At 44.3% G+C, this 13,046-nt stretch overlaps 1 protein-coding gene across 3 annotated transcripts in view; it reads left to right on the forward strand.

The window, feature by feature from the left end:
- The window catches only part of SV2B (synaptic vesicle glycoprotein 2B), a 60,190-nt gene extending 51,701 nt beyond the window's left edge, over positions 1-8,489 (forward strand). For all 3 annotated transcript variants that reach the window (XM_062630859.1, XM_062630853.1, XM_062630864.1), the window contains 4 exons: positions 2,432-2,565; positions 2,990-3,190; positions 5,396-5,555; positions 6,578-8,489. In XM_062630859.1, the coding sequence (XP_062486843.1) occupies positions 2,432-2,565; positions 2,990-3,190; positions 5,396-5,555; positions 6,578-6,761 (679 nt within the window). In that variant the 3' untranslated portion in view covers positions 6,762-8,489. The remainder of the gene's footprint in view (positions 1-2,431; positions 2,566-2,989; positions 3,191-5,395; positions 5,556-6,577) is intronic.
- The last annotated feature ends 4,557 nt before the right edge of the window (positions 8,490-13,046 follow it).

Genomic DNA, 13,046 nt, shown 5'->3' on the forward strand with positions numbered 1-13,046 from the left:
CCAAAGGCAGTTTTCCACAGACCAAATATCCTTTTTATCCTGGTTTTCACACGCTCTGCCTCAGACACTCCATCTCCAGATCCAAAGGGGTGCGTGTGAGGAGTCCTGCTCCCAGCAGCCCCGCCTTGGGAGCGGGACGGTGGGAGCCCCGGTTGTGCTGGGTACGCTGAGGTGACTTCTCTTTCCTTAGCACACACTGACATCTACTGGTTTTGGGCAGCAGAGCTCATCACTTGCAACGAAACTGCTCTCTGCTGCATTGCCAAAACGAAAAGCTATTCTCTCTTGAAGTCTTTGATATGACTTATCCTGCTCTCCATCCTGCAGCCCATTAGTGCGTGCTATGCCATGGCCAGTTGTACTGGTGTGCTTCTCCCACACCGGCCAGCATCTCCCCACAGAACGAGTGTGTCACCTTCTCTTAGTGCTCTAAAGTCAGTGAAGTTGCTCTGACAGAACAAGTGTTTTTCTCCCTTTCTTCTATTTGGTCTGGGCCTATTGGTGTTTTCTTCTGCATCCAGCCTAGACCAAATCACTATAGTGATTCCACACTACCACTACAGTGGTTCCATACCACTATAAATCCTAGTGATTCGTAGCAGGCTATTATTCCTCTTCTAAATACCAATAAAATGGGTGGGAAAATACCCCTATGTAAATTCAGTGGAGATGTCATTGCCCCAGGCTAGACTGGGTGTTGCTCCAGCTGCCTTGCACTATGTGGGGAAGTCCCACGGCATGTTCAGTGTTACACAAAACATGCATTGTTTTAGTCTTCACAGATGAAACCATACCTCATCATCCAACCAGGTTGTTCCTCTCCTCTCAGAAAGTATTTGTCTCAATTTGCTTGGTATATATCTGATAGACATTGGTGGGGCACCCCAGCATGTGTCCTCATGTCCTTCCAGAGACCTTCCCTGCAGCAGGAGCTGTGTTTGATTGTGCAAACCTAGCCCTCTATAGGTATACTCCCCTGCTTATCAAGCAGCCAAACAAAGTCTAGTAAGAAGTGGATGGTGGTCAAATTCAGGGATTGGGGACCCTTATCTTATGCCCAGAGGAGGTGTTTAGTTTAACTAACTTCATTGAGAATTAAAGGTGTTCAGCATCTTGCAGGATGAAGACAAAACTGTGTCCATCACTATTCTCCTGCTTTGGTCCTCTTCAATTCAAAATCTCAAAAGCTGATGAAGTTACATTCCAGTAATACCCAGAGCACATCTGAGTATGATTTATAGCTGTGTTTTCCCTCCAGCCCTTGGCTGTGAGATAAAACTCCATTGAACACTAGGCCATTGCTACATGACTCTTTTAAAGATGGGTATTAAGAAATCAAACTGCAGGAAAAGGGGCTTCTAACAGCCTTTGGGAGTAAATACATCACTGGCTATTACTGAGCAAATGCAGAACAGCTTAAGTTTTCCTGTAACCTCTAAGACCTTCTACATGGAACAAAAGACTTGAACAGTCTTCTTGTGGTATCTTGTGCATTAATAATATCTGTTAGTAGCTTCAGTTAAGAAACCCTGCAGTGCTCACTTACTGGTGTAAACAGCCATCATGCTACAGCGCGTTGTAAGTGCCCAATTCAATTAGGATTCTGGGTATATGTTAGAAGGTGACAGGTATATGTTATTTGCTGACAGTTGTGGCCTCTTTACAGCAATAACAGTTGTTCTTAATAGCTCTTTACATCTTCCACACATGCCTGTGCATTAACTAATACATCTTCTCAGTGTCCCTGCAGAGTTTCACAGGTAAATCAATATTGTGTCATCCTTCAGGCAGGCAGGTCAGACATGTCAAGCTTCCCATCAGAGGAGAAATCAATCACCTGACACAGCTGATTATTTTTAGTGTAATCTGTTTTCATTACGCGAGAAGCGATAGTGCTCAAACAGAGATGGTTACAAGCAGAACTCAGATAATCTTCCCACTCTCGAGAAACATTTTTTGCTTAAAAATCACTTCAAGCTTAAACAACTGTCAGAAGGCTTTCACTGAAGAGCTTAATGGGCTCCTGACAATGCCTGGGTTTATTTATGCTGGAGGAAGGGGCAGAATAAAGAAGGCAGCAAGGTCAGCTCACAAAGAGAATGCCATGCACTGAGTGAAATATGTCTTCTTCAGATGAATGTGTACTGAATGTGAGAGGATTTCTGTCCACTCAGCCCTAGAAGCACATTAAAGGTCCATCTCTCTTTAAAAAAAAAAAAAAACCAAACCCTTTTCAAACCCTTTTCTCTTACTAAAATACAAAATATGTAGGTATGGAGCTGCAAGGACATTTACACATCCAAGCAACACCTCTCCTGTAAATGACCCTAGAAACTGCCATTATGCTCTGTCTTTTCAAACAACCCTCACATGCTATACAGTGTAGAAAATGTCTTAAAGCACAGGGTGAAGTTCTGTTTCCTGCTCACAGATTTATTGGCATGAAGTTCAAGGAAGTGAGATTTGAGCATTCATTGTTTGAGGACTGCTACTTTGAAGATGTGACATCCAGCGAGACCTTCTTTGAAAACTGCACCATCATCTCTACTATCTTTTATAATACTGGTAATGAGATTCCTGCTATGGTCTCCTCTCCATTCCTAGTAATCAAGCACTGTTTTATCAGACTCTAGGGAAAAGGATGATAGGGATCTGTGTGTTTGTGTGTGTGCTGGGTAATGAGAGTGATGATGGAAAAAAGAGGGTGATGTATTTGGAAGGAGTTTTCAGGTTGCTCTACTGGTGTTTTTAACCACGTGGCTTCTGGCATCATTGGCTGCCACACCGGAAATGTGAAAGACTGGGCTCAGACTTCGGTAGGTTAAAGTAATGGCAAAATGCTGAGCACTTTGGCAGCTCAATTGAACAAATACAGCTTAAAATACAACTTTAGCCAACCTGTGTTTGATGATCATTAGCAGTGTAGCATTTATTAATCTATCCTGAGATCAGTCAAGCAGGATTAAGACTTTGCCTCTTTCCCTCACAGATCTCTATGAACACAAATTCATCAACTGCAGGCTCATAAACAGCACGTTTATGCATGAGAAGGAAGGCTGCCATCTGGACTTTGAGGAGGACAATGATTTCTTGATCTACCTGGTCAGCTTCCTGGGCAGCCTGTCTGTGCTGCCAGGCAACATCATCTCTGCGTTACTCATGGACAAAATAGGGAGGATAAAGATGATCGGTGAGTGGGCCTGGTGGGTGCATGGAGCAGGTCATGACTCTGCAAAGAGCCAAGGTTATTGTGAAGGTCTCGCTACATCTGCGCACACTGATGCAAGCAGAGATGTCTCAGGTGGGGATGACTTGTTCCCATATCAAATACAGCAGAAGGGTCAAAAGGCTTGAGGGTGAGGCAAGGGATATACTCTGTCAGTGAGCAAGCTACTTGCTCCCCATCTCCTCACCCTGCTTTTCTGTGTATCTGTGACATCCTCCTTTTTTATGTTAGCTTTTATGTCAAAGCCTGTATGTTTATCCAGTGCGCAGCGCAACGGGGTCAGAACTGAAGCAGGACCCCTTGGTGTTGTTGAGTTGATGCTGACATTCGTAGCACTCTGTATTAATAAGCCCTTTGCTTGTAGCAATGAATATTCACAAAGATTATTTGATGTCGCTGCTTGACAGCCCAGCAGTTCCCTCTTTTGGTTTTCTGATTTTCAAATGATTTTACAAACAGCTTCAGAGAGCATGTGTTAGGTTAAGTGACCATGCCACACTCAATCCCTTTAGCATTATGGGAAGAAGTTATCACCTTATCAACTTTATGGTTACTTTGGGGACTTCTGGTGTTGTTTCCCCCAGGACTCAGACCTTGCTCTCCAGGTACTATGGAAATCATGCCTCGAGGGACAGCCAAGTGAGTTTAATAAAGTCAGTGATGTAGCTCAGGGGTAAGGGATGAATCGCTTTCTTGAGCTCACCTCTCTTCTGAGAACAGGGGCAAGTTTAGTTAGCTTAGCCTCACCATCAGTCAGGCTAAGGTAAGCAAGGTGACCCCACCAGTGTGTCAGGAAGGCACCCTGAGCAGTCATGTAGTGAATTTGGAAAAGACCCTAACAAACCAGAGGGTCTATGGGAAATAAAGCAAGCTGAATGGGAATCAGATTGCTCACCCTGCGAACATGTCAGCATTTCAGCGCTTTGATCTGGAACTGAGCCGACAGCTGGAATCCTAAATGATTATTTCTCCTGCAGAATGAAATGTACAGGGCAAAAATTAGTAAGGACACACTGAAACGTTTCACTGTGGAATTTTCAATTGAAACAGCTTTTTGGCATCCCACCCATATCACTCTGTTGAACGTATTATTTCTGGTCAGCTAAACATGAAAACTGAGTTTTCTTTTGCATTATGTGCCTTGCTGGGACTTCGGTTTTATTACGTTGCATTAAATCCTCCCCTGTGCCAAGGAGCAGATCTCCTGGTGCCCACATGGTGGCCCTCATGCAGCACTGCACAGTGGGGGATGTAGTCTGGCCAGGTACCATGGAGGAGAAGTGGGTGTGGGGTCCTGCCCCGCAGCTTTTCCTAGGCAGAGCACCACAGCAGGCAAGATGCAACATCATGTCCAAAAGGAAGCATTTCAGTTCCAGTTCAGCATCCAAATAATTCTGGATGGTGCCAAATGGATTCAAAAAAACCCAAACAAACAAATTGTTTGGTTTCCTGAGAGCAAATGGAGACATTCCTGCAACAACAGAAATTTCCAGTAAAAGATATTTCAACTCAGCAAGAGTTGCATCTTTCAGGTGGAAATTCCCAACAGGGTAGAAGGCAGGGAGGCCGCTATCCATCTTTCTGAATCTCAAATGTGCCTAACTGAGCATGAACGCTCTCACTTTCTCCCTCAGTGGTATTCATAAAATTATGGCTCCTGTGCAAATGTGCCATGAAATCTAATGATGTTCTGATAATTAAAAGAGACCTCAAGTATTTAATACAATCGACTGTAAATTATCCTAATTGGCACTAGAAATGTATCAAGTGATTTCAGTAAGATATGAAATGCACAAGCTCTTCACTCAAAACTCATGCTGAAAAACCTTCACAGTGATTCTTCCTCCCCATTGACTTGCCTGTGCTCTTCTTGGGTCCATCTGGAAGCTTGAGATGCTGGAAACCTGCCTGGAAAAAGCCTGTCTTCAGAGTCTCCATAGAGAATACTATCAGCAAAATCAGATGGTCATTGAGAACATTTTCAGGCTGGTTTCCAGCATCAGAGAACGATAGATAGGCAGCATCAAGGTATTTTTTGATTCTTGAAGATTTAGTTCATTCTGGGATGAAACACCATCACTTGAAAGCCATCTTTATCAACAAATACGTTTGCTCATCTGTAGACAGGGGAAACCAGTGCCAACATTCTTCTCTTGGTTGCCCCCCTAGGTGGCTCGATGTTGATCTCAGCAGTGTGCTGCTTCTTCCTCTTCTTCGGCAACAGCGAGTCGGCAATGATCGGCTGGCAGTGCCTCTTCTGCGGAGCCAGCATCGCTGCCTGGAATGCCCTGGATGTGATCACTGTGGAGCTCTACCCCACTGACAAAAGGTGCTCAGAATATTGCTTCTTTTAGTCTCCATCCTCTGACTTTGTCCTTTTAGTGCACACAGAATCATTAGGGTTAGAAAGGACCTCTAGATATGACCTGGTCCAACACCCCTACCAAGTCAAGTCACCTAGAGCAGGTTACACAGGAACACATCAAGGTGGGTTTTGAGTGTCTCCAGAGAGGGGCACTCCATGAAAAAGCCACGCTAGACACATGTAGATGGGGAAGGATCTTCACCAGTCCTTAAGGGCTGGGTAGTTCTGCAGCTCTACTGGATCTGCACAGACATTCATGAGCATAATTCTGTATGCATGGTGGCTTGTACACAGGGAGTCCTGTGGGTGTATGGAAATTATAGGCAGATAAAATACAGAGTCTGTCATTTCCATGGATGTTCGTGGAGGTTTGGCCTTTCAGATGTATCCTCCAGCCTCTTGTCATAGCGCATCGCTGTGACAGCCTTCCCCTCCTCAACCTGGAGACAGCCTTGTGCAAAGATTGGCTTGAGAGATGGGGCAGCACAGGAAACTTTGGGAGATTGTGCTGCAGATCGTATCTTTCCTCACAACATCATTATAAGCCTTTTTTTGCCTTTTCCAGGCTGCTGGGAGAAGCCTGAAGGGAAGGAGAAAGACTGTGCTTTGAAGGCACAAGCTTTTGGGTGAAGCAGGATTTGGAGGAGAGCTGTTATTGGCTCCCTGGTGACAACCCACCCCTGCCAGCACTTGGAAGGGTTTTGACAAATTCTAGAGTAGGTTGTGTCCTGCTGTATTTGGGGAGGCCAAAGGCTGACATAATGGGGCACTGCAGGACTGGGGAGAAGCTAAGATGGAAAAGAGAAATGAATACATCCAGGCATTCCACTTAATCACACAGACATGAGAAACAGTGATATCTATTTATCCCTTTATTTATTCTGCCTGGCTTTTCTTGCTAGAAGCATAGCCTGGGGAACACAAGAGCGTTCACAAAATCACCCATCCAGATCTTCTGTAGTTACACCTGCTTTTCTTTTCCACAGGGCAACAGCCTTTGGCATCCTCAATGGGCTTTGCAAGTTTGGTGCCATCCTGGGGAACTCAATCTTTGCCTCCTTTGTAGGGATAACTAAGGTGGTTCCCATCCTTCTGGCTTCCTCTGCTCTGGTTGGAGGTGGCCTGCTCGCTTTGCGCCTGCCAGAGACTCGAGAACAGGTCCTGATGTGATCAAGTGAGTCCAAAGAGGTTGGGGGGGGGCAGATGCAGAAGAACTGAAAAGAGCCATATTTGGGGAAATCAAAATGTCCATTTCTACATTGTTCTGTTGATACCTCAAAGAAGACAATGGAAGCAAAGAAGAGCCCAAAGGGATAAAAACACTCCCCCTAAAACACCATTTAACAGTCACGACTGGTGCATGCAGCTACCACACATCCCTTGCAGAGCTTGGGTTTAACCTAGCCTACGCTGGGAGCCTGCCCTTTCCTCTACACCCCAGTGTAACAACACAAGAAGAGAACATCTGTTTCATGCATGTGTGAGCGTGTCTGACGGGAGAACAGATCCTGACCCCCTCATGCCTTTGCTGAGCTGTGAGATGCTGCCTTGCCTGGTGCTCCTTGGCAACTCTTATCAGCTATGCTCAGACACAAAGGGCATCTGGAGTTGAGGCAAGCGGCAGATCTACTGTAGGTGAGCTCCAGCAATAGGGACTGGAGCAACAAATGTGGCTGGTGACCCTAACTGTCTTGATTTGGGGGTTACCAACTAAGCCACCTGCAAGAGAGAATCCTGATTTCTGGAGGATGTGAGGGTGGATGCTCAGCTCTCACAGAAGATTCAGAGTTTCAAAGCCCTTTATTGTCTTTACTCGGGCATAGAGAATCACTATGGTCTGGGAGAGGAATATATACATAATTTTATATATATATATTTACACATACTTGCAAATGTACTCACATATTGAAGTCATCAGCTATTGAAATTTGCAATTTTTAATCTCAGCACGGTTAAGATCTTAAAAGAGACACTAAAAAGAATCCTAATAATTCAAGATTATCTGCAGTCATAACCAACTTAGTGACACTTCATTCTTTATATCCAGACACCAAATATTTAAATGTATTGATGGCTGGGAATATATATTTCTATGATGATTCAGAGGGTTTTTTTCCTGCTGTTTTCACAGAGGATGAATTGATAAGATGTTGGAGCATTCCACAAACCAAATGTGTACATATTATCCAGTGCAAACAGGGGACTTTTTGTCAAATACCTAAAGTATGGTAACTGTGAATTTACCAGCATTTTAGCCATATTATTTAAAGAATATGATGTTTGATTTTCTTATATTCTTGGGTCTCATTGAAGCACTATAAGCACAGTTACTTAAAGCCATTTAACTTGTTACACAGGGAATGCACGCAGCAAGCTTTCACTGTACAGAACATTAAATTCTCCATTAAGTGGCCCATTTAAATTTGATATCCTGTAAAGACCATTTCTGAAATTCATATGCTCTTTTTATCATACAGCTTAAGTCCTGTTGCATCTAAAAGCAGCGTGAGTTGCGTAGTTTGGGCTATATTTTCTTGGGAGGCGAGAATGAAATGCATACTGTTAAACACACCAGTGCTCACAATTGATGAGATAATGCTAATTAAACCCTTTTAACAAGCCCAACAATAGACCACAATTGATCACAAACTGTCATATAATGCAGGAAATTTGTCTCACCAGGATATTTAGTGACATAAAAATTTCTTTGTACTTTTGCTATTGATCTTCCCATTTATCTTTCTTTGGATCCATTTTTTTCTTCCTTTTTTCCACTTTTCTGTAAGAAAAACAAGCAAGGCTAGGCTGGAATCCAGCAGGTCTGAAGTCTAACACCTCTGCCTTCAGCTGCACAGAGAGCCAAGTACATTAGCAGCACAGGACCAGTCCCATGCAACAGCGGGGACAGCCGAAGGATGAAGAGCGTGGTTAGAGCACAAGAAGCAAATCCTTTGCCGATGAGGCAAAACCCTCTAATGAGCATCGCTTTTACCCTTGTGTCAGTCAGGGATAAACACTTACAGAGCAACTAGGCTACAATGGGCTATTTGGGATGTTTGAGATTTATTCTGAAGCTTATGAAATTGATAGAATCACAAGCTGCCATAATAACCAAGCTCATTATTCCTCATTTCTTCATTTTATGGGTAGCTTAGGGCCTCTTTTGATTTGTCTTCAACACAGCAAGGTTCCTTCTCTAAGGTAGGAGTGAATGTAATTATGTCCTTTGGCAGCAGTTTACAGCTTCTGTTGAGAATCACAGCCCAGAACATGGTTTTGGTGGTTTTGTTTCTCTAAGAATGTCTGGTCCCTTTGCATGGTGAGAAGCAGCTAGATACATATTTCAACACAAAAGATGACAATGGTCTTTAAGTTTCATCCATTTTGCTGGGCTGTGCATACCAATTACCACATTCCAATGTTTCGTTTTCTGGGCTGTTCTGTTGCGCCGTTCTCTATTTATTTTATGAAGCACTCTTATGTACATATCACCCAGTGCTCTGACAGCAAACCTGACCCTTTGTGTTCTCCACTGACATTGTACAGTGACAGTAATGACGTCATTTATTTTGCAAAACTTCTCTGTTAATTTTCAGAGAAGGAAGAAATTGCGGTCTTGAGGAGACGGAAATGGCAAAGTAATCATAGAATCATAGAATAGTTAGGGTTGGAAAGGACCTTAAGATCATCTAGTTCCAATCCCCCTGCCATGGGCAGGGACTCCTCACACTAAACCGTGTCACCCAAGGCTCCGTCCTACCTGCCCTTGAACATCACTGTAATGGTAGGAAATATCCAGTCTTAGAAACCTTTCTTCTTTACAGAACGCCTTTCTCACAGGCTGCTAAACCTCCCCTTCGAGAGATTAGCTGGGACAGGGTGAAGAGCAATAGGACCTTGTTGTCAATGTCACACAAGCTACCCATACTGCTGCAGAAACCCTTTGCACCCCTAAAATCCATGGGTCAGTCACTTGAGGGCTAGAGGACAATGCAGGTGTGTTGTGACAAGGTGCCTGTCCCTGACGAGAGAGTTTGTGACCTAATAGGAAAGGGCAGACATACACAATGGCCTAGGAAAGGACAACGATGAACAGAGAAGGAAGAAAGGGAAAGCTAAAGAGAAACAATATCACCTAGCCTTAGACATCTATAGTTAGATGTCGGGATCTGAACTCGTCTCCCTGTGTTCCCACTATTCTCAGCTGAAACACATAGGCAATATATGTGACCATGCTCAGGCACATTGCTGAGAAGATGGCTTGCCCTGGATAGCTCTGCTTTTCTCCTTCTGTAACAGAGAAATCCAGGGCAACAGCTCCAGCTCAGGCATCAACCTTTTTGATACCTGGACTAACATCTCCTGTCCAACTTCAGCGTGAACAAGGCTTAGTCAATACTCCTCATGTGTTTGTTTATTGTCCTTGTCACGGTGTAAATCAGTGTAGGCTTCACACTACTGCTCTCCAGAACAAAATGATCGATGGATGAAGTCTCCTCAGACTGTGCTCTGATTTGCATCTCAGTTTCAAGCCATGAAATACCTGCCAGGCTGAGCCTGAGCCATTGAGCCCTGGAGCATCATGCAGGGGGAGATATCGCTCAGGCTCCTCCTCTGATGGCTCAGCTTTATTTCTACTGCAAAATCAGCATTATACCTTCAGTGCACGGGACCAGCATGCCTCCTCCATTGGTTCCTCCTGCCTGTCTTTGCCACAGTGAACAGTCTCCTTGTCTTGGATGCACTGGACCATCCACAGAGAGAACTGCTGACCACAGGTCCACTGATGATCTCTGCAGAGCACTGCTTCCTTGGATTCATGAACTTTGCTGCAACAGGGACACAGAGAACCAAGACAGGGGACTTGCCTTAAATCCCAAAGACCTCTTCCAGAGGAAGCTGGACCTCTTCATGCATGCATGGCACACCAGTACAGCCATGCAGCCAGGAACTTTGTGGCGTGGGAAAGGTGGGTCTAGGGAACCCAAACTGGCCTGCTGTGATTTAATGTCTTTAGGGGTACAGCAATGTAAGAGGGTCACAGGAGGAGTTCATTACTGAGTTTCTGAGCATGCAGAAACAGGCATTTAGAGGAACACAAAGCACTGTTGATACTACTATAAGACACCAGTGGTATTACAATAAGAGTTCTGCCTCCTTATCTTTCCTGTTGATTTAACTGGTTGTTGTATACCTATTCCTTTAATTCAGTTGTGCAGGACAGCTCCTTTCCCCTGCCTTTGGCTCTGCTATGTCCTACTGCTGGTGGCTGCAGCCTGTGCTGGGTGGGGTGATCCCTTCCTTGCCCATATGATCCTTATCCCCTTGGAATGTTCTGTGACTTATACCCAGTGCTATATGGATCTTTTGGGCTAAGAAAAGGGTCACTCTTGGAAAACCTGTATCCAGATCCAGACGTTCAGCATACTGGGGAGTGGTCAGGCAGCCTGATGTCCTTCGGTGATACCGGAGAGGCGCGCTAAGGGATATTCCATGAGCCTGGAAGTGGTCCAGCCCCAAGGCTGGGTTCACACAGGGGCACAGAGTGAGGCTGCATGGAGTTGAGCTTTCTGCAGATGTGCAGGTCTTCTCCACATCCTGCTTTGAGACCTCCAACAACAGAGTCTACTCTGATACTGTTATAAGGAGGCCCTAGGTCCATTTATGTTCCCTGATAATGCCCTTTGACTTTCCAAAGGACATATGAAACCTGAGAGTATATTTTTAGGTTTATGTAGATTTGAGCCCCATCTGTTGTATTCCCATCAAGTTTCTCCCTCGGTTTCTTACCCTCGTATTAGCAAACGCCGCTTTTAAGAAGAATCAAACCTGGGAACTGTGAAGGAAGCAAACTGAAAGAAATTTCTTTGCTCTGTGTGGTGTTAGTGCTCTATAAATGTACACACACTGCAAGTTCCACTGTAAATAACACCCAGTGTTGTGCATTTAATGAAATGTTTCATTTAGATGTTCTGTCGACTGTGTGTGAAATAGACAATTCCGGTCCCTTGGTTCCTTTTCATCAATTGAAACCTTTCTTCTTCTATGAGTTTTTTTTTTATTTGATCTGTGTCTGGTTGTCACTGGAAATTGCAGCTGTTTCAATGGACTTTGGTTTTGTTCTCTCTGTCACATTAAAAAGCTGGAAATAAACGAATGACTCTTGTAGTGTTTGTGTTTAATGCACACTTCGGTTCCTTTTACAAGGGCTGCTGCGAGTGACTTCCCCAGCCTGACAACATGGGGACTTCTGATGTTGGCTACTTGTACATCCTTGCTCTCTCAGCTAATCCCACCTTGATTAAGTCTCACTTCTGTCACAGTTCTTTCACGCTGTGTACTTCCTAACACACTACATGGGAAAACCTTTATCCTGAAAAGGTTTTTGGTGGAGGAAGCATGAAATATTTTGAAGTGCCATGCAAAACCAGATTATGTCCTAAAAAAGTGCTGTTTCTCATAACTTGGCACATCATTTGACTATGGTGTGTACTCTTATGGATGTATTTCTAAGGATGTGTGCTATTTATTTGCAGCTGTTTGTATAAACGTAATCATCCACCCCATGCCTTCAGAGCAGGATGACAGAGACCTGTATAATGTTAACAGCCTGGAAGAATCGCTCATGGCATAAGCAATGGAGGCTGCTTGGCAGATGATGGGGACTGTGCAGGTATTTCAACCTCATGCAGCGATGTCTCTTCCCCCAGAGCAACCGAAGGTCAGTAGGGGTTTGATTCCAAGTCAGCTGTGGCTAGTTTTTAAGACATTCAGGTGCTGAAAGGTTGTCAGGTCAATCAGCATTTAGTCCTCTCTTGATGTAACAATGCTAAAGTTAATATTCAAGTGAGAGGTAAAGAGCCAGGAGATCCTGGAAATACAATAAAGGAACCATGAAGGTACCTCCATCATCAAGAGGCTACATGAGGTGTTTTTCTGCATCTGAGGTTCAACCAAGTCCCATTTGAGCTGGGGTCCTGCTGAGTGAACCGAAGCCAGCAGCAGTCTGGGGGAGCTGGTAAGGATTGGTCTCAGGTGGGAAGTGGCAAAGACAGGTCTCAGATGGGAGCTGCCAGCTCTGATTTCTGCAATGCTCATGCCTGACTGTTGAGTACAGAACTATAGAGTCGACGGTCTGTAAGCCTCTTCCGTGTGTTCTGCCTTCATGTACGAGTCGGTGTATTAGCAAACACTGTCAAAAAGCTGTTTTCTATGAAGTGGGCTTTTAACTAAGATCAGAGATTTGCACTAAAAGCCTAGGAGGTGCTTTCAAGTGGTCCTTAGCCCAGGCTAGTTGACATTCTGCGTAAGGCTGAAATCTCAGGAAAATCCCTTATTTGAATGTTCAGACAAGCTTGATGATAAAAACTGTGCATAAAAAAGCCCGACTAATTTTAAAGTAGGGCACAGGGAATTTAAGAGTAGGATTATGTGATACGGCTGCCTGAGATAGCA

This window comes from Pezoporus occidentalis, unplaced genomic scaffold (genome assembly GCF_034315485.1).
Source record: "Pezoporus occidentalis ecotype Australia unplaced genomic scaffold, CSIRO_AGI_Poc_V1 ctg11, whole genome shotgun sequence".
Classification (NCBI taxonomy): Eukaryota; Metazoa; Chordata; class Aves; order Psittaciformes; family Psittacidae; genus Pezoporus; species Pezoporus occidentalis.